The following is an 18,355-nucleotide window of genomic DNA, read 5'->3' as shown; positions in this document are numbered from 1 at the left end:
GCAGTGAGAACTGTAGTATAAAAGAGTGTTGTAGGACAGAAAAAAAAGGGTTTTTTTTCCATCTGCACATACAAATGTGAGGACTTCTGGATCTATGCTTATAAAAAGCAATATTATCTCATTTCTGGCTCTAAAATAGCTGCACACTGGAAGCCTGGAGCTCCAGATCCACAAAATGAAAACTATTCTTCAATTGTACTGCTCTTATGGATGACATGATCAGACTCTGGACTTGAACAGTTTTCAAGTTTGCTATTTGACGTGGATAATAAAATTGTGTTGCTCAATACAAAACCACCAAAATATAATGTGCAGTTCCTGCTGTTGCCATATTTGTATTTCTTTCTCATTGTTCTGCTATTCTGTTTCTCCATTCCATTAACTTCCTTAATTTACTGTCTCACACTTCTGCTGAATATGTAATTATTCATAACTTTAAAAGACATTCTACCCTAAAAAGGGTGTTCAGCTGAGGACCCGAGTGAAGAACTCGCAAGGGCACTGCAGTGCTTTGCTTTGTTTTTACTGCCACAGGTCACTTGTTTCTGTGTGTCTCAGCCTTTTCTGATCCCCATTTCCCCTGGGATTTGGAGACAGGCACAGACTTTCACCTCCTACCACAGATTATCTTTCTTCTTGCATCATCAGAGGGAACTGCTTTTCTTTTGTGGAATTGGAGTCTGTTCTTTAATGCTGTAGTGACCACTTATCTTCTGTGGTTTAGAGGAAGAGAGGAGGTGAGCTAATGCAGGAGCCAGGAGACAGGACCTGGAATATCTTGTCCTGGTGGAATGATGTCAGCTCATACATTTGGAGATGGTTGAATGCAAGAAATTTCAATTTTCTGCTGTAGAAGGGTAATGGGAGTCCAAAGAGAAACTCAGCCTGAAGGCCAACAGTGCCAAGAGGCAGGAGGGTGAGACTTAGCCTGCTGGGAATCCAGTGAGAATGAAATCCATGTTCATGTGCTTTACAAAGTATGTTACATTTATTTTGGGAACAAAAGAAATCTCATATGGAAAACATACTTTAGATAAAACTTTGAACAACTTTATAAAGTCCACTGTAAGTTTCTTTAGTTAGTTATAATCAATTTTTTTTCTTTTTGGCTAGCATATTATGAGTTCCATGTAGGTAATTGGTACTTAAATAAAATTAAATGCCTTTAACACTAATTATATTTTCTTCTTTTTTGGTTCTTCTTCTGTTTCTTCTTTCTTTTTTCTTTTTCATTTCTCCTTGTTTCTTATTTTCCTTTTTTGTTTTTTTTTCCTTTATTTTTTTTTCCTTATTTTTTTTTCCTATGAGTCTCTGAACTTGCTTAAAACCAGACATTCCTCTCCAAACTCTGTGGCATTGCTTAAACACTGGTCTGTACTTTAAGAAATAAACATTTTATCCATGCTAATGGATTACACCCCAGCACTGCTGTCACTCATTGCATGGCTGTAGGATTTTTGGCATGGCTGTAGGATTCACTGGTGGAGTAGGACTTTTGGCAGCTTGTTTCTTGTCCAAACATTCCTTAATGCCCTCCCACCTCTTGTTTTATCACCCAGGTATTGTACCAGTAGCATTTGGAGCTCTGATAGCTGTTTTGGACAGCTGGTTTTGTAAAAGCCAATTCCTGGAAAACTGAAGCAGAAGGAAGAAGGAAAAGAGAAATACATGTGGGTTATGGCTGAAGTGATCCCTTGACAGTCATTGAAGTTGATCATAAATATGCATGAAACAGGAAGAGTTTTTAGTAGACGTGTTTTGCCTCTCTTGCCCCAAACTGTCTGGAAAGAGACTTTGTGAAAGGCCGAGGAGCTCCAAATTTTAAACAAAAGATGATTGTTGACAGTTTTTAAAGAAGTGTAATTATTTTTGTGCTAAAACACTCTAATGGAAATCCTTGTATATGTTTTACTTGCTTCATACTAGTTCTTCATCCATAGGGCTTCATTTACTATTTAGGGTTCGTCCCTTTTTAACACACTACTATTCTTTCCTCTAATGCCATGTATTGTTGCAGTTGGGATACTGCAACATGCATATATCAAACCAGGAGTCCCGTGGAAAGGAAATATATAGGACAGACAGATTCTTGATAGCTGTTTCAGAGAGATGGTTATTTCTCCAGCCGCAATGTATCCCCAAACTGATCATCTTCACTTTCTGGAGCAGGATTTAGGATATTTATCAGGTAGAATCCATCACACCTTGTACATTGTGGTTATAAGGGCAGCAGAGAAAAGCCAGTGCAACCCAGAGAAAACTCTTCAAGCGAGAAGTGTTGTCTCCTCATAGGGTGTTCCTCAAGCAGCAAGCCTTGTCATTTCTTGGGGGAGAGGATTTCAATACAGTTTTCAAGTATGTCAAATAGTTTCTGGTAGCATTACTGAAAAAATTAAAAATTTTTGCTGCTGCTAAATATGCTCTCACTGCCTGCTTCTATGTGAAATTCTTTTCTTGGATAATGATAAAATAGTCATGAAAGGTACTTTTTTATTAATTGCTGGTTTCAGGATATTTGTAACTGCATTATAGGATTGAATGGAAGTGAGTTAAAGTGATTTTGTGTTTTCTTCATAAAGATTTTTGCCTTGTGCCTCTACATTCGTTGTAGTGTCCCTGATATTTATAGCATTATAAAATACAGCCATGGTTTCCTCAGCAGTAGTCTGTCATGAGCTTTTTAATAAAATATTCAAATTCCGCATCCAAAACTAAGGATGGTGACACTATTTCAAGAGAAATGGGTATAAACATGAAATTCATATTCTGCTTTTTATTGTAAATGAGATCCTATGTCTGGTTTCTACAGTGTTGCTTGTGTGCCTAAATACCAATGAGGGTTTTTTTAAAGATTATAAGAGTCTCTATGTTTCAAGAAGTTTATATATATATATATATATAATATATATATTGAAGATTAGCCTCAATACTACTCATAAATCCAATCATATTTGTTTGGGGAAGTCAAATGGGATCACCCCCCCCCATGAAACTAGGGCTCAAAATGCTGACATAGATCTTTGGCTTTCCTGGAACAGGTACTTCAGGTAAATACACATCTCTCTACAAACAGGGGTAGCGAGGTGAGATTCTCTGGCCTGTATTGTATAGAAAGTCAGATTTGGTGATTTCTTGTAGTGGGTCTCTGTTCTAACCTTCAACATCTGCAAATGACAAACTAAACAGAGAACAGAAAATGTAAGCACAGAGAGATTTGATTCAGCAGTGTTCAAGGAACTGATCAATAGCATCTTCTAAAAAATTGAAGCTCAATTTAAAATCATATTTCCATGATAGATTTGTATATTCATGTATTTTCATACATGCATTTATAATAGACATGCAAGCATGGAAGTGAAGTTACTTTGTGTGGAAGGTTTGTGCTGTATGGACAAGACAATAATTAATAAACATACTTCCTGTCCTCCTTCCTGGTCTTGAATTTCTTTTTCTTTAGAAGTTCATCAGTATGTGTTAGTCAGCTGAAAAACACTTTCAGGTCATTTGTGCTATGGAAAGGTTAAGAAATACTGTAACTGCTAGGAGTAACAAAAAAACAATCTGACCATTTTTCTAATGAGCTCATCCTTGTAGTTTCCTCTGGTTAAAGCAACCTTGAAATCATGTGTGGGATATAGTCCTGCTCCTACCATTTTTTTCTAATCAACTGGAAGTGAAAAATACATTCTTTTAAAAAACGGTTGTAGGCTAGTACCCGTAAACATAGATTTGGAATAATTGCATCATCATGCTTTTTCAGCCCCAGTTGGTTTTAGTTCTGGTTTGGAACAAAATCTGCAGTGTGATGTAATTGCCTTCCTCTTATTATTTTTACCTTGGTGTATTCTGTTGCTGGCTTGTGTATATAGTTTTTATGTGCTGCCATTTGAAAAACTTTAAAGCTCCTGAGAGCCGGTCTTGGAAACCCTTCTGGATTTATCACTGGTTTTTTATTTGTGCATGGCAATTACAGCAGTCCATTAGGGGCCTATAATTCCTATTGAGCATAGAATGGACTTCTCATCGTTTAATATGGAATGTGATTTTGTTCCTCAGTCAAGCTAAAATCAGCTTACTGTGTGATTACCATCCCTGGGCTCCACCCTGCCTTTCGCCACCTGCCACTTACAAGTAATTCCTTTGGCAATGAGGATACAGCCAAAGCTGTCAAATAAATTGGCCCCTTTTTGAGAGCCTTCTTCTGATTATTATTCTTTCTTTGTGGTGATGTCAGATTTCCAAGGGTAATCTCTCACTGGAGGAGTATGTTTTTCTTTCGGACTTGCACCACCCGCTCCTTTTGAGTCTCCGTTTAAGAAACAATGATTGCTTACTGAAAATATGTAGATTTTCTGTTATTCAGTTCCATTACTTTTTTGGTGAGCACATCATCACATTTCTAGGAAGGAGAAAATAAGGTTCTTCAATCCAGAAAATCAGCCAAGGATTGACAACAGGAAAACTTGTTTTTTTCCCCAGAATATATAAATTTATTTGTTGCCATCTTGGAAAAAAGTTTTCAATACTTTATTTCAATACACTTCATGGCAGTATTTCAACTCTTTCCTTAAGCAGCAAAAGTACTAACAGAGGAAAGTATGCTTTTAAGATATGTGGAAAGAGTGTTTCTTGCTAGCTGGGAACAGTGTTTCCCTTCTTTCTTTTTGGATGTTTGACATCAATGCATATATAAAGTGAAATTCAGAACTTCCTTCCTTCACACTTTGATATTTCTGATGCTATTAACTCCCGCAAAAGAAAATTCATCCCTAATTCAGTCCTGGTAGAAACAATGTCCAAGTGTTCGTGTCTAGCATTTTTTAACAGCTGCTAACAATTTCATTCTGTTGTTGCACTAAAATTGTAAATTAGCATTTATGGCTCCTTGCTTGAAGTCAGTGTCACACACCTATGAGCTTACAAAGGCTGGAGGAGCAAGTCTTGTCATGCTCTGTATTCCTTGGTGATGCACTACTCAACCTTTGAACCACAGTGCTGCACGCCAGGCCAAGGGCACATGCAGTGAGTGTGAATGTGTTGCTAAGGCAGCGGTTTTGGCATGTTTTAAGTATTGCCTCACTGGTATCAGGTCCATCTTACCATCCTCTTATCTGTCCTAACCAAAGCTTTGGATTTTGAAATCCTCTGCTGGGGCAGTTAAATTGCTTCCAGTACCTTAGGTGGGCTGGTCATTGTAGGTCAATGGGAAGGGGTCACCAGGGACTGCAATGCAGATTTCATCCAAAGACATAGAGGAAGGCCACTTATGGTACAATCAGAAGAGATTTGGGCTGGTGCCACCTGCCAGAAGTCTCTCCAGCAACAGTTCCCTATCTCCTCTCCTCTTGCTTCCTTGTCTCCTTGCCTTGTAACTCCCTCTTGCTCTAATTTCTCATTGTGCAATCCATCTGTTTATATTAGATTATAAGATCCTGAGAACAAGGATCTGATAATTTTTAATAACTGAACATGGTTATGTACTCTACATATCAAAGGTATCTGATCCTTTCGTCCTTTTTTCCCTTCCTAAAAGTGAAGGTTCTCAGCAAATAAATGAGGTGACTGTGGCATATGGTATTCTTTGGTGAAGAGGAGAAGGGAGAGCTCCCTTTCAGCCTATTTACAATCCCTTGCCTTAAAGAAATTAGGACACGTGGCATTGCAAAGAACTTCTAGTGCAGTAATATATGCAATTACTAACAGTAATTTATATGGCTGTAGAACTACATGAAAAATATACATTCCTTGTACTGCATACTGATTAGGTTTCACAATGATTGCCTAGATTCTATGGTAATGATAGCTTTTGAAAGGCATGTATCGTAACAAGTAACTATTAAAATATTCATATATTCTGTAATTAAAATGAACAATATGAATGCATTTTATATTCAAAGCATACTTAAAAGCAAGAGACCACTATACACAGAATGGAATATACATCTTATCTCTAAACTGTATAATTTGAGAAAAAAATAAGAGCTGATTGCTTGGGTATTACTTTTTTTGGTTATAGGGCCTTTTTATTTCTCCTCAAGTCTCACAATCACTTTCCACTTTGCAAATCTGAGCTTCTGCCTTTGTGCTTCAGAAAGCTGTATGCCATATATATGTTGTTGTCTCATTATTTGAACGACTCTGGAAATAATAGAGTTGTTGTGAAATACTTTGGATTTCTGACAGACTTCTAGAGAACTTAGCTACAAATGTAAAGGCGAAATAAATTACCATTGTAGCCATGGGATGTTTTTCATAAGTTACACCATGAAGTGAGCAGACAGTTTTCTTGTCATTTTAAATACCTTCTTTCTGCCAATATATTGTGAAAATCTTTGAGAAACATAGTTCCTGAAAAGGTGGACAGTTTATACTGCTTAGGTGAATAGAAGAACGTAGTCACCAAGAAAAACTTGGGCAGGCTGGAATTATCTGTACAAATTAATAGTGTCTTTGAGAAAATTAAGAGTTAAGGGTCTGGAGCAAAAGTCTTAATGAGGAGTATCGAAGGGAGCTGGGATTGTTTAGACTAGAGAAAATGGGATTCAGGGTGGACACTTTCTACAACTACCTGAAAGGAGGTTGTAGGGAGGTGGGTGTCAGTGTTTTCCCCCAAGTAACAAGTGACAGGATGAAAGGAAATGGATTCAATTTGCACCAGGGGATGTTTAGATTGGATATTACGAAAAAATTTCTTCCATGAAATGATGGTCAAGCATTGGAACAGGCTGCCCAGGAAAGTGGTGAAGACACTGTCCTTGATAAACACATGGATGTGGTGCTTAGGGACATGGTTTAGTGATGGACTTGACAGTGCTGTCATTGGACTTGATGATCTTTTACAACTGAAATGATTCTATGAAAATACTTTCCCACGCATACTTCTTCAGGGATTTCTTTGTTAAGATGTTTTCATGCCCTGGTACATCTTCTGTGCCTGCTAGTAGTTAGTTGGGTTTGCCAGAGCAGTCAGAGCTCAGGTAGAGTCTCCAAATGCATGGGAGAATCTGCATTTCTTGCAGACAAGAATAGGCCAATAGCCCCTTGCAGGAGTGTAGCTGACATCTGCAGGCTTCCCTGCACTGTGGTGTTGTCAAGGGTTGTTTAAACATCCAGACACATTCTCAGAGATGGAAGAAAGGATTCCAGGTTCACTTGGGTAAACAATTGTATCAGAAAGGTGTTAGGAGTAGGGAAGAGCTGGTAAGGGAGTAAGCAGCAAAGAATGTACCCTTTAGAGGTCTGAAGAGGCTTAGCAGCAGTTGCCCAGTTAGGCCTTGAAAAGACTATAAAAATAAATGTGATTAAGTAGAGAAGAATTTAAGTGGAGGCATTTTGGAATGAGGATATGAAACTATAAATAGTGCATCCCCTTAAGCGAAGGGACCAGAGAATCTCAGAATTGTGAGAGAACTGAAGCATGAAAATGTGGTTCGATACCATGGGTTTCCTCATGAACCTGCTGAAGAGATATCATATGATCAGGCTGTAACAAAGGCGTTTGTATGGTCTGAGCTACTGCAGTAATTAGGACAATGCAAGACTTTAGGGATAATTTGAAAGGAAAAAAGTAGAACTGTGTGTATAAAGTTCATTGATAAAAAAATTGAGAAGCACTGGGAATAGAGAGAAGGAATGCAATTTTTTCTAGAGAAAGTTGAAGAGCTTTGAGATCTGGAATAATAGAATGGGATGAAATGTGAAATATATCACTTGGAAGTATTATATATCTGGGGAATGATAAGAAAATATGTGAGAGGTTGGGAGCTTGTCTTTGGAGATCATAAAAAAGAAAAATCACTGTAAAGAAAAAGAATACCTGCTCGTTCCTACCACAGCAAACAGAAGAAAAAATATGAAGGAAAGAGAAAGATTCATTAAAATATCAGTGGTGTCTAGAAGCTTTACCGAGTCTTAAATTCCTTGTGCAGTTAGAAATTTTGCACTTTGTTAGTGGGAGGGGAACCAGGGTGGCAGTGGTAGAAAAGCCAGGGGCCACTCTTCCTACATGTAACTTGTCTGGTGCTGGCTTCATCATGTGGCATGTGAAAAGATACATCTTTCAGTTTGGAAATAAATGTTATAAATGCAAGCAAAACTCACTGCTGGATTATTCTGTTGGATCTATTAATGTTTAATAATGTTAAAGTCTCTTTCCATCAGGGAGGACCATACATTTTTAAGAAATACTAGAAAATAACTATGAATTTGGATAAATGAGAATTAACTCTTACCTTTTTTCCCAATGGGACTTTTCAGAAAAAGTAATTCTATTTGTTTGTCTTTCAGCCATGGAAGAGTTAATAGTTGAGCTGCGCCTGTTTCTTGAACTTCTGGACCATGAGTATCTAACTTCCACTGTCAGGGAGAAGAAGGCAGTAATAACTAACATTCTCCTGAGGATACAGTCATCAAAAGGTCAGTGCCGGGGTGTGTTTTCTCGCTTGCAGAATGCACAGAATAAGTCTGTACTCAGTGAAATAACTTTAAGAGCTGAAGACAAGCTCTAAATTGAAGCAAGAAAGAAAGACGGGGGAAGCCAAAGTGTAATTTACCTGAATGTTTTCCTTTATGTCCAGCAGTAAAATAAAGCAAAGGACCCACTTAGAAGTATCTTGGGTACACATGGGTGAATCCAGCCACAGAATTATTTCCTACATAGAATGTTTTCATTTCTGCTGGCAGAGTGGTTACTTCATTTTATTTGTGCCAGTAATGCTGTTTGTGAGTTTTGATGTCAGGGAGTGCTGGCCACAGCACGGTTTCATCTGTGGCAAATGACCCAAATCCATCAAAAGGCTTGATACTGAGGTGGAGTCTGGTGCATAGCTGATACAGGAGTGCCAAGCCAGAGATAGGAAATGGCTGTCAGAATGTTCGGCTTGCATTTTGCAATTAGACTCACTTTCTCGTTTTCTTCCTATCTAAAACGATTTTTATTGCACAATTGCTTGTCTCCGTCAAGATTATGGAACTGAGTGCATCATAAGTGATTCACTGTGTACAGGAGCCTTTCCACAGAGCTTGTGTGAAGAACATTCCTCACTATTTTTTCTAACAGTACTCTTATATTTTTTACCTCACCTTTCTGTATGAAGTGACCTCTGGACTAAAAGACCTCTGTCTCCACTACATTTGACAGAAATACTGCCAGTGTAAACCTCCAGTTTAGATTGTTGATAAATACCAGAGTTTGTTGAAGAAAAATGCCACATTGTGAGCAGCTGTATTTCTGATTTGTTTCTTCTCTGGTGCTAGAAAAATATGGTCTTGTTTGATGCAGTGTTTCCCCCATTTACTAAAAAAATAGTTTTTGTCACGGGATTCAAGTCCAAGGAGATCAACTATAAAGTAATGATTGTCCTCTTCTCCATTTTGGCATTCTTAAAGACCCACTGCTATTTCTACTTCATACTGATAGAGGCAGACACCAATTTCTCATATTGTGGAAGGAGTCTTCATGCTCCAAAAGCTCATCAAAATACACCAAACCAAACTCTTCAAAACCAAATCTACAGGTGTGAACCTGCAATTTGATGTGTTTATAAACAGCTGTATTTTAGTGAGGTTTAAAATAACCTCAGCAATGCTGAGCTGACACTGCATGTTCTTCCTTCAATCTTTGCAACTAGATTTATTAAAAAAAAATCTGACTTTTTCAAGAAGTCAGGTGTCATTCTGTTGCCAGCTTTGAAAACACAGGGGAACGTTGTCAATATTCTTTCAGGATTGTGGATGGTGCTCCAGGATGAAAAACCCTCCACCTCACAGTGCTGAGTATGTTTCTGGACTCTAGAGCTCAACTGTTTGTGCTATTAAATTGTGGAGTGATCCTTGCATTGGTTTGGCCTGAGCTGACTTGTCTCCTCCATCAGTTCCTAGGCATGATGTATGTGGGAGTTATCTCGGGTAAAGATTTGCTCCCTATAGACAGTTCAAAATCAGTTTGAGGGTGAGAGGTCTTAACTGTGTGAATATCAATTTCCCTGTGCCAGCACACCTTCCTAGGTGTGTTCAGTTTATGTCTCTACATGTGGTGACAGATAAAAAGACCCCAGAACCATAGCTTTCCACTATTCAGCACCTACCAGTTAGGTTTTAAAGTCTATTGCAGGCTCTGTAACAAGATCCATTTCATCCAATTACAGGATCCATCAATCACCAAAATCCATACGAGATCCCTGTATTAAGTGGTAGGGCTTTGCTCAGTGCAGTTGTTACTGGAACATTTTACTCACCTCTAGTGCCTTCATTCAAGGAAATAGACATTTCAAAGAAAGGTTGTAAAAGTGATTAAAGAATCCAGAAATATGCCTTCAAATTATGCAAAATGAGGTGTCATAATTAATCTTTATGTAGAAAAGGAATGAATGAGAACAAGCTCCTTGACTTACACAACAGTAAATGCAATGACTGAATGTTTATTTCAAAATGGAAATAAAGCATGTTTTGAGCATTGAAGTTATGAACTAATGGAAGAACTTAGCAAGTTCTGCATGCCATTGCTGGCATCTTATCAAGATGGAATACTTTTCTAAAAGATATGCTCCAGTTCAAACTAGAATTGAGGAAACCCCATAGTTCAGTTAAATAAGAGATCATAGGACTATGCTTTATATGTCTATAAACACTAGTTTATGGAATTGAATAGAATAGAATTTAAGCCAGCATGTCCTCTAAAAAAGCATCCAGTTTCTCTCCCCAGGGTACTCATGTATTGCTTCTTCCTTTCTGCTAGCACAAACATTATTTGTTTTTTTTTTTTTTTTGCTGGTTTAGTCCTAACCAGTGTCACTTCGCTGGTCTGGTTCAACCGAAGGCCACACACATGCTTATGCTGGCTCAAAGAAAAGGTTGGTGCAGCGACAGGAACAAGGCAGGGAAGGAGAGGAACTGCCTCCCTGGGAGCTCTGCCATCACGTCCTGGCTTTGAGTGTGTGTGAAACTACCCAGGGAGTCATGTACTTTACTGGAGCCGACCCTGCTGCTTTTTTAATCGGTTATAACATTCAGTACTCCCATCCCTTTGAAACTATTCATTTCTTCATTAAGATTAAAAGCAATAAAAGATGCATAAACCCACAGTACTCTGTAACTAAGATGAACTATCGTTTGGAGCCTGTTTTTCAAATTGTTGGTTTACTCCACCCACACAACTCCACGAGAGCTCTGGGGTTGCTAGCAGAGTTTAAGAGGCTTGAGGACTATGCTGAATTCAAGCTCTTTAGTTGCATTTGCAAAAATTAACAGGGTGAATCCAAAAGAATTTTTTGATTGTTGGAGAAAACCATGTAAGATCAATGGGGAATAGTAATGAAGGATCTGGGGAGCTGGGAACTGGCTGGCCTCTTTAGAATGTCTGGAAATGAACAATTATGTTTTTCTTTGTAAAGGTGTGGAAATTATTGTGATGGGCTGGTTGGGTTTTAGTAAAACACTTCAAACTGAGTGAGTTCTTACTTGGGGAATTCTTTAGAAATCTTTTACCTTGTTTTGTTCCATCTCCCCCAAATGCACACTGTTTTCTTCAACTAATATCTCTCAAGCAGAGAGAACTGGGCCAGGCAGATGTATTCTTCAGGTCATAGCTGCCTGGCCTCAACCTGCCCTGCATCCAAACCAGTGGTTACTCTGAATAGCTGGCAAAACTATAAACCTTATTTTTCTTCCTGAGCCTTGGCATGCCCAATGGATTGTAGGTAAAAAAAACTTGGCATTTCCTTCTAAAACTCAGACTTTCTTCTAAAAAACAAAAACACAAAGAGTTTATTTTGGAGTAAGAACTGTTGCTGGATTTAGTCATTTAATATGACTGTCAACATTGCCTGTTTTCCTTAAAGGGACCTGATGTCCTAAACCTGTAGTACTCCTTCTGCAGTGTAAGTTGGTAGAAGGAATTAAATGTTAGAGCAGGTTCTTGCTTAAAACACACATAGATGAAAACTGGGGGGAAATAGTTTCACAGAGTCAATATATTCACTTGGAATAGTTTGTGTTTTTTTCAGTAAAAAACTTTACATATGACTTCTGGTTGTTATGGAAACCATGGGAGACTTGAATATTGATGGCAGTCATGATATGGACTCATCCTATGTAAAGAGCAACAAGTGAAATTTATACTGGAAAAAAAAGAAAAAAAGGAATGTTTCCCAAGATTAATCACTCTCTTGATTTGTAGGAAGAAAGAAGAATCTGTAATCTTTAGAGATAGTTTAATTTATCAGTGTTGTTTTTCAACCCATGACTTCACAGCCAGTGGGATTGGGATATTAGGACAAGAAATGTTTCATCAATTACATTCTTGAGAATTATATGATTTTGACCAAAAGGCATCCATTTGACTATATAAATACATATTTTAAAAATGCAACTAAACACTAGGAACTAAATTCAGTGTAGGGTTAAGCAGGGTACAATCCATGGACTGAATTTTTGCCAGAACATTGAGGAGATGCACCCTAATCTTCCTTTGATATTTAGAAAAATAAACAATATCCTGTTTCTATGAAGTGAATTCAACTGTGATTTAAATTATTGTGCCAAAAACACAGAATGAGCAGTCCATTCCTCTTTTGTCCTGTGAGAGACATGCAACAATGACACAAAGGACCCTCAAAGCAGCTTTTACATTCAGATACTTTTCCTTTTTCAAATTCACCTGGAAAACGAGGGGGTTATTAAAATAAAAAATTCATAAGAAGGAAATGGTGGGAAAATATGCTCAGTGTGCAGTTCTGTTTAATGGTGAGTTGGTTAGGGCAGTGTCTCTCAGCAGTGCTCCAGGCTGGGGTGGCACAGCATCTTGCATCTGCTGGGACTTGGGCAGACTCACACTGCAGCTCCATGATCAGAGATGGTGGTGGTAACAGGGGGCCCAGGGAATGTGGGCACTGTGGTCTTGGCCTAAGAGCTGTCACCATCACTTCCAGGAAAGCAGGCAGGTGGGGGCTCTTCTTCTACCCTCTTCACATTCTTTTGTCATGAAAGATGGTTTGGGGCTTGTTTCTGTGTGATAGCCGTGCCCATCCAAAATGCGCCATGGGAACCGCTGTTGTTCATCTCCATTGAAAAAAGGTACTGCCCACAGGGTGACTGTGTTTTATTCACTGTATGCTGCCACTGGGATGTTTTTAACTGTGCTATATGCACCCAATAAATGTTTTTATCTGTATGGCAGGCACCTGGCAGCGTGTTTGAATGTTGTTTAAGTCTTTCAGTTTGAGATGGATGGGCAATTCAGAATGATTTCCTATAATTTTTTTCAATGTCTGGTATTTGTTGATCCAAACAGCATATATGTCATTATCATATAGAGTAAGTATGTGTTTGTTCTGCTTGATTAAATTCCTGAATTCCCAGCATTCTTCCAGTCCTGCCTCAGTAACTGCACTTGGGAGGTGGGCTGTGATCAGAACTGCATGCCAGATTTCAGTGTGTGACAGTCAGACATGGGATCCACATGTGGAAAAAATATTCCATTTGCATCCACCAAGGTATTAAGTGATGTTTGTTGCTCTTCCACAGGTTTAGAAATAAAAGAACATGTCCAGAAGCAAGAAGTTGCCAACAGTTTGCCGGCACCTCCTCAAATGCCTCTGCCAGAAATACCTCAGCAGTGGCTGGTGAGTGTTATATTTAATTATATAAATATATACAAGAGAGAATGTATTTGGGGTAAATCCTAGCAGAAATGGTTACAAGGGAAAAGAGCCTGCAGGTCCAGGGAAGTATTTATTCCTCTCACCTCTGCTTTGGTTGAGGGAATTCGGTTCAGTCTGCAGGAGGGATGTCAAAAAATTCCGTGTGGTAAAATAAGTCTGGGAATAGGTCACTGCAAAGGCTGTGGAATGGTAATCCTTGGAGATTTTCAAAATTCACGTGACAAAAGTCTGAGCAACATAGCCTTAATTTCAAAGTTTGGCCTGTCCTATATTGGAGGTTGGCCTGGCCAAGGCCACAGGTCCCAGACAGTTTCTAACACTTTTATTGGTAACATTTCCTGGAGCAAGCCTCATGAGAAGTCTCCTTTCGATAGCTGAGAAATGAAGGGGCAGAGTTTTAAAATGAAGGAAGAATACTTTCTTTTTTTGAATAAAGTCTTTAGTGGCTTTCCTGCCCGGTCTCTGGATAGGAAATTCCCTTCAGATCAAGTAGATGCACTGATTCTTAGAGGTGTTTATAGCAAAGATACTGATTGAGGTCTGTAATTCAATCCTCCAGTTGGGAGCAGCTGTCTTGTTACAGAAAAAACTGTAAACAAGTTCCAATGCTTCTCTCTTACTGACTTTACAGTAGATATGAGGAAGAAAACATTTTCAACATTTTTTTTTAGAGAAGCATAAGCATATCATGGTTTAGCCTGTTGAAAGTTGAACTGATACTGATAAAGTATCCATCTCTTTATTCTTGTGTGAAAAATTTTGTGCACAATGATAAGGGCAATCCATGGAGACCCACATTCATTGAATCAGGAAGCACAGATTCTTACAGGGCCAGAATAACTGGATGGCTGATGTTCTGCCTCATTTTAGTGTCCTATTTTGTTGTCACATTTGCCCCTGGTCCTAAGAGGTATATAAGCCAGTAGCATCTTATGAATATAAGAACTAATCACATTTGCCCCTGGTCCTAAGAGGTATATAAGCCAGTAGCATCTTATGAATATAAGAACTAATCTATCAGTAATTTGTCAGATCGAACTCCTGTCCAGCCTTTTGTAAAATGCTATGTACTGAAGAAAAAAATAAAAAACCACTACAAACATGTATTGTATGGAATACCTTAATCTTAGTTTCTCCCTAAGCAATGCCAGCTTTAAGTTTGTGACTGTAAATTAATATATGTTTAATGGATGCAAAGGTAGTCTTATTAATATGCAGTGTAACTTAGAGAATCCATTTCATGGTTAACAGTGCCAGAAACTGATTATTTTACTTTAATTCAAAATACATACAGCATAAATTACAAGGGAAAGGGTTCGGGACAGGCAGGAAAATTATGCAAAGTGCCCATGCCTTTGAAACGTAGACAGGTACCACCTTCATAAACTGAAACCAACTGAGATCCTCATTCTTTCATATTTGTGTACGTTCAGTTTGGCTCTGAAGGTTCAAGTTGTTTTTCTTAAAAAGACCCATCTCCTTTTCCTTTCTCATACACTAATGTGTAAATTCCCCTAAAGTTGGTACAGCTGCAGCAAGTGAAATGGTGTGAAGTATGAATTGGGTCCAGGAAGTCAACACTGGTTTTTGCAGTAGTTCATTTTGGATTTTTTAGTAACAAAAATATTTCTCTGAGATACTGTGGGAATTACTGTGGAAGTTGAAACAGAGCTGGCTGGTCTGCAGTGTGGTGTTCTCATGTTGAGCCTGGCAAAGTGGAGTTTGAACATGGTCCTCCCTTGTGATCTGCCTGCAGCACTGAGGATGTTTTCACCTCAGTGAATTCATCAAGTTTTTCCATAGTGTTAGAAGCTGATTTTTGCCCGTTTTTCTGCAATTCTGTTGTTGCTGTCAGGCAGTGGTGGATTTCACCTCCCTTTCTGGTGTTGCTGCCACCATGGGATGAGCCAGGAGATGTCCCAAGACTCTCATTGTTTTGCAGCATCCAAATACAGGTTACAAGTGGTGATATTTTAAGATGGTAGCACATTGTAATTTGTGAAAAAGATGGCAGACTGCTGCTGACCTGCAAAAGACCAGGTGGAATCAGAAGGGAAAGACAAAACCATCAGCTTTTTGTCCTTTGAAGGCAAGCTCAAACCCCAGTCTGACTCTCTGAATTCTTCTCCCGAAGTCACATTGATATAATGGAATTGATCCTTAACTGTTTTTTGGAAACCTTTCTCTATTAGATGTCTCTTTGTTAAACCCTCATTATTATTTGATATATTCAGAGACCATCATGTTATCTTTCTTTTCATACACAGGACATTAGTGACAGTGGCCAAGATCTAATTCTCCCTTCCATTGCTGCTCCTGCATGGTGAATTTCAAGACACCTGAATCAATAGAGTCCCAAAAATTTGTAGCTGATGCCAATCTCTATGAAAACTGTATATAACTGCACTGACACAAATACTGAGCTACCTTTCCTAGCCATTTTTCCTAGACTGTCTTCAGAGCTGAGTGGAAAAAATTTCCTGGGCCCACCAGAGGCTGGGATATCCTGCTCCAGGTTGCCCTTCTTCACATGGCAAGTTGGAAGTCATTCTGTATGGCACTACTTTTTGGCAGCTATTCAGGACAGAAAGCTTTTTCCACTTGCTAAGTAACATTTTGTGATGGTCTTAGCCTCCAATGAAAACACAGTGTGCTAATGGAGCATAGGAATTTACTGGAAGTGGGAATCAATAACTTCAAATAAACTATACACCGGTTTAAATCTCTGGGTTTAGTCCATCAGTTATTGAAAGTGATGAAAATTAAAGGTTCATTCACACCACTGTTTCTCTTTATGTCACTCAAGGATTTCTGCATTCAAAAATGTTTAGTCTGAATTGGTGTTTAAGCTTCAACTTATGTAAAGATGTGTGGGCGGGAAGGAATTAAATACTCCTTAAAGTAGTGCCAGGAGCCAGAATTATGTGTGGGCAGGTGCTGTGCAAGGTTTTCTTTGTAAATCTGTAAATAGACCTGCATATTTGCTCAGGTCGAATCTTGTATCAGTTTTGTTTTTCATCAGCCCATGAACAAAGAGTATAAAATTCATTTTATTAAGAGACATACTGTTAATAGTGTCAAGGAATTCTTCAGTTATTAAAACACATTAGAGCCTGGAGAGTTTTCCTAGACTCAGTGGACTTTGAATCAGGTCTTAAAATTGAGGGACAAAGTTGGGCCTTTAGGTATACTTGAATCAAGAAAATCACTAAGCACACAGTCTCTTAGCAGTTCTCTTTTGTATACATTTCCTTGGCTACGTCTGGTCTAGCAGACTTTCTGTCAAGCATAGAAAGCCCAAATCCCCTCTTGCTTTAGCAAGCAGCTCTTTGAGGTGGCTGGCAAAGTAAATGCTGCAGATAAAGGATGTGAAGCCTAAGGGCAATGCTGAGTCCCTTTACAAAGCTGACACAACACTTGTCTGGGTGCATTACTATGAGGTTGCTGGCAGGGATGCCGTGCCAGCAGCTCTGAAGCTTTGTTTGGGTCAGCAGCAGAGCCAGAGATCCCCGTGTTTGAAAAGAGTCCTGTCCGTTCTCCCCTCCTGGACCTGCTTACTGCGGGGGCTTGTCTTCAGCCTGCCTCATCCACCTCTACATCAGCAGCTACTTTTATGGCTTTCCCCTGCTCTTGACAGGCACAAAGCAGTGCTAGATGATGGGTTTGGAGGAATAACAGAGCCAAGGCTCTGAGAATGGTTCAAAGTGCTGCCAGTGGTTTAACACCTGGGATCCCATTGTTGCACTATCACCAAGTTGCCTTGAAGTACATTTTCCACTGAAGCAGTAGGATAATATCTGTTGTGTCCCGCTGCTCCGATACGCCTGAGGGATTACTGGCATAAACTATCCACAGCATGACAGTGACAGAATACTTCTAGCTTCCAAGCATTTGGTTGTCATATTACATCTGACAGTCGGTGATTTCATTGCACTGTGCTGTCCAACAAAATCAAACGCAAACAGCACACTTGGCTATTCTGCGTGATTTTCACAGTAAAATCGAGTGTATGTTTTGTTTTTCTTGGAATATTGACAATTTAATAATTATTTAATTGCAACAAATGTTCATCAGAATTCCAGAACCCTGCAGATATGAATCAAAAGGATGGGTCATCTTCCTCCAATCCCTTCCTGCACAATACACAGTCACTCTGTAGGAGTGCTTCATGGGTTTCCTATTGTGGAGAAATGATTTGACCACCTCCCTTTATCTGGCTGCCTGTCAGGTAAACTCTTAGATATTTATTAGAAAATGCTGAAAGGAGACAGTGTCCTTGGAGAAGAAGAAGAAAAATCACCTGGAAATCAAAAGGATTCTTGAGGTGATATATCACCAATCATTCTTTTCACAGCAACCAAAAAAGTGCCAGCTTTAGATCGTTCTCTAAAATGTACGACTCTAAAGTACCATAACAAAAGCAAGGGGTCCATGTGCCAGGTGGGTAATTGGGAATCTCTCTTTCATCTACCTTTTTCTTCTAACACTGAAAAGCAGTTTTTATTCTCTATTCCTCTTTAAAGATGATCTTAAGACAGTACTAATTTTCAGGTTGTTTCCTTAAAGAAGTTTCAAAAGCCACAAAAATGAATTCAACAAATATTCATTTGTTTCATTCAGAGCTGGCTATACCTTCACCTTGAACAGGTCTGCACAAGTTCTTCCATAATGAAGGAACAAGTAAAGAGACCTTTTTG

At 38.9% G+C, this 18,355-nt stretch overlaps 1 protein-coding gene across 5 annotated transcripts in view; it reads left to right on the top strand.

The window, feature by feature from the left end:
* The window catches only part of AFAP1 (actin filament associated protein 1), a 114,953-nt gene that overhangs the window by 41,380 nt on the left and 55,218 nt on the right, over window positions 1-18,355 (top strand). For 3 of the 5 annotated variants that reach the window (XM_042053488.1, XM_042053487.1, XM_042053490.1), the window contains 2 exons: window positions 8,287-8,415; window positions 13,522-13,619. In XM_042053488.1, the coding sequence (XP_041909422.1) occupies window positions 8,289-8,415; window positions 13,522-13,619 (225 nt within the window). In that variant the 5' untranslated portion in view covers window positions 8,287-8,288. Of the gene's footprint in view, window positions 1-8,283; window positions 8,416-13,521; window positions 13,620-18,355 lie in introns of those variants that run through there. The other 2 variants (XM_042053491.1, XM_042053489.1) reach the window with 1 other exon arrangement.

This window comes from Corvus kubaryi, unplaced genomic scaffold (assembly GCF_017639235.1).
Source record: "Corvus kubaryi isolate FWS band 111438036 unplaced genomic scaffold, C.kubaryi_AGA036_p1.0 split1-131, whole genome shotgun sequence".
Lineage (NCBI taxonomy): Eukaryota > Metazoa > Chordata > Aves > Passeriformes > Corvidae > Corvus > Corvus kubaryi.
The sequence above is the reverse complement of the archived record's forward strand: the minus strand, read 5'-3'. Positions and strand labels throughout refer to the sequence as shown.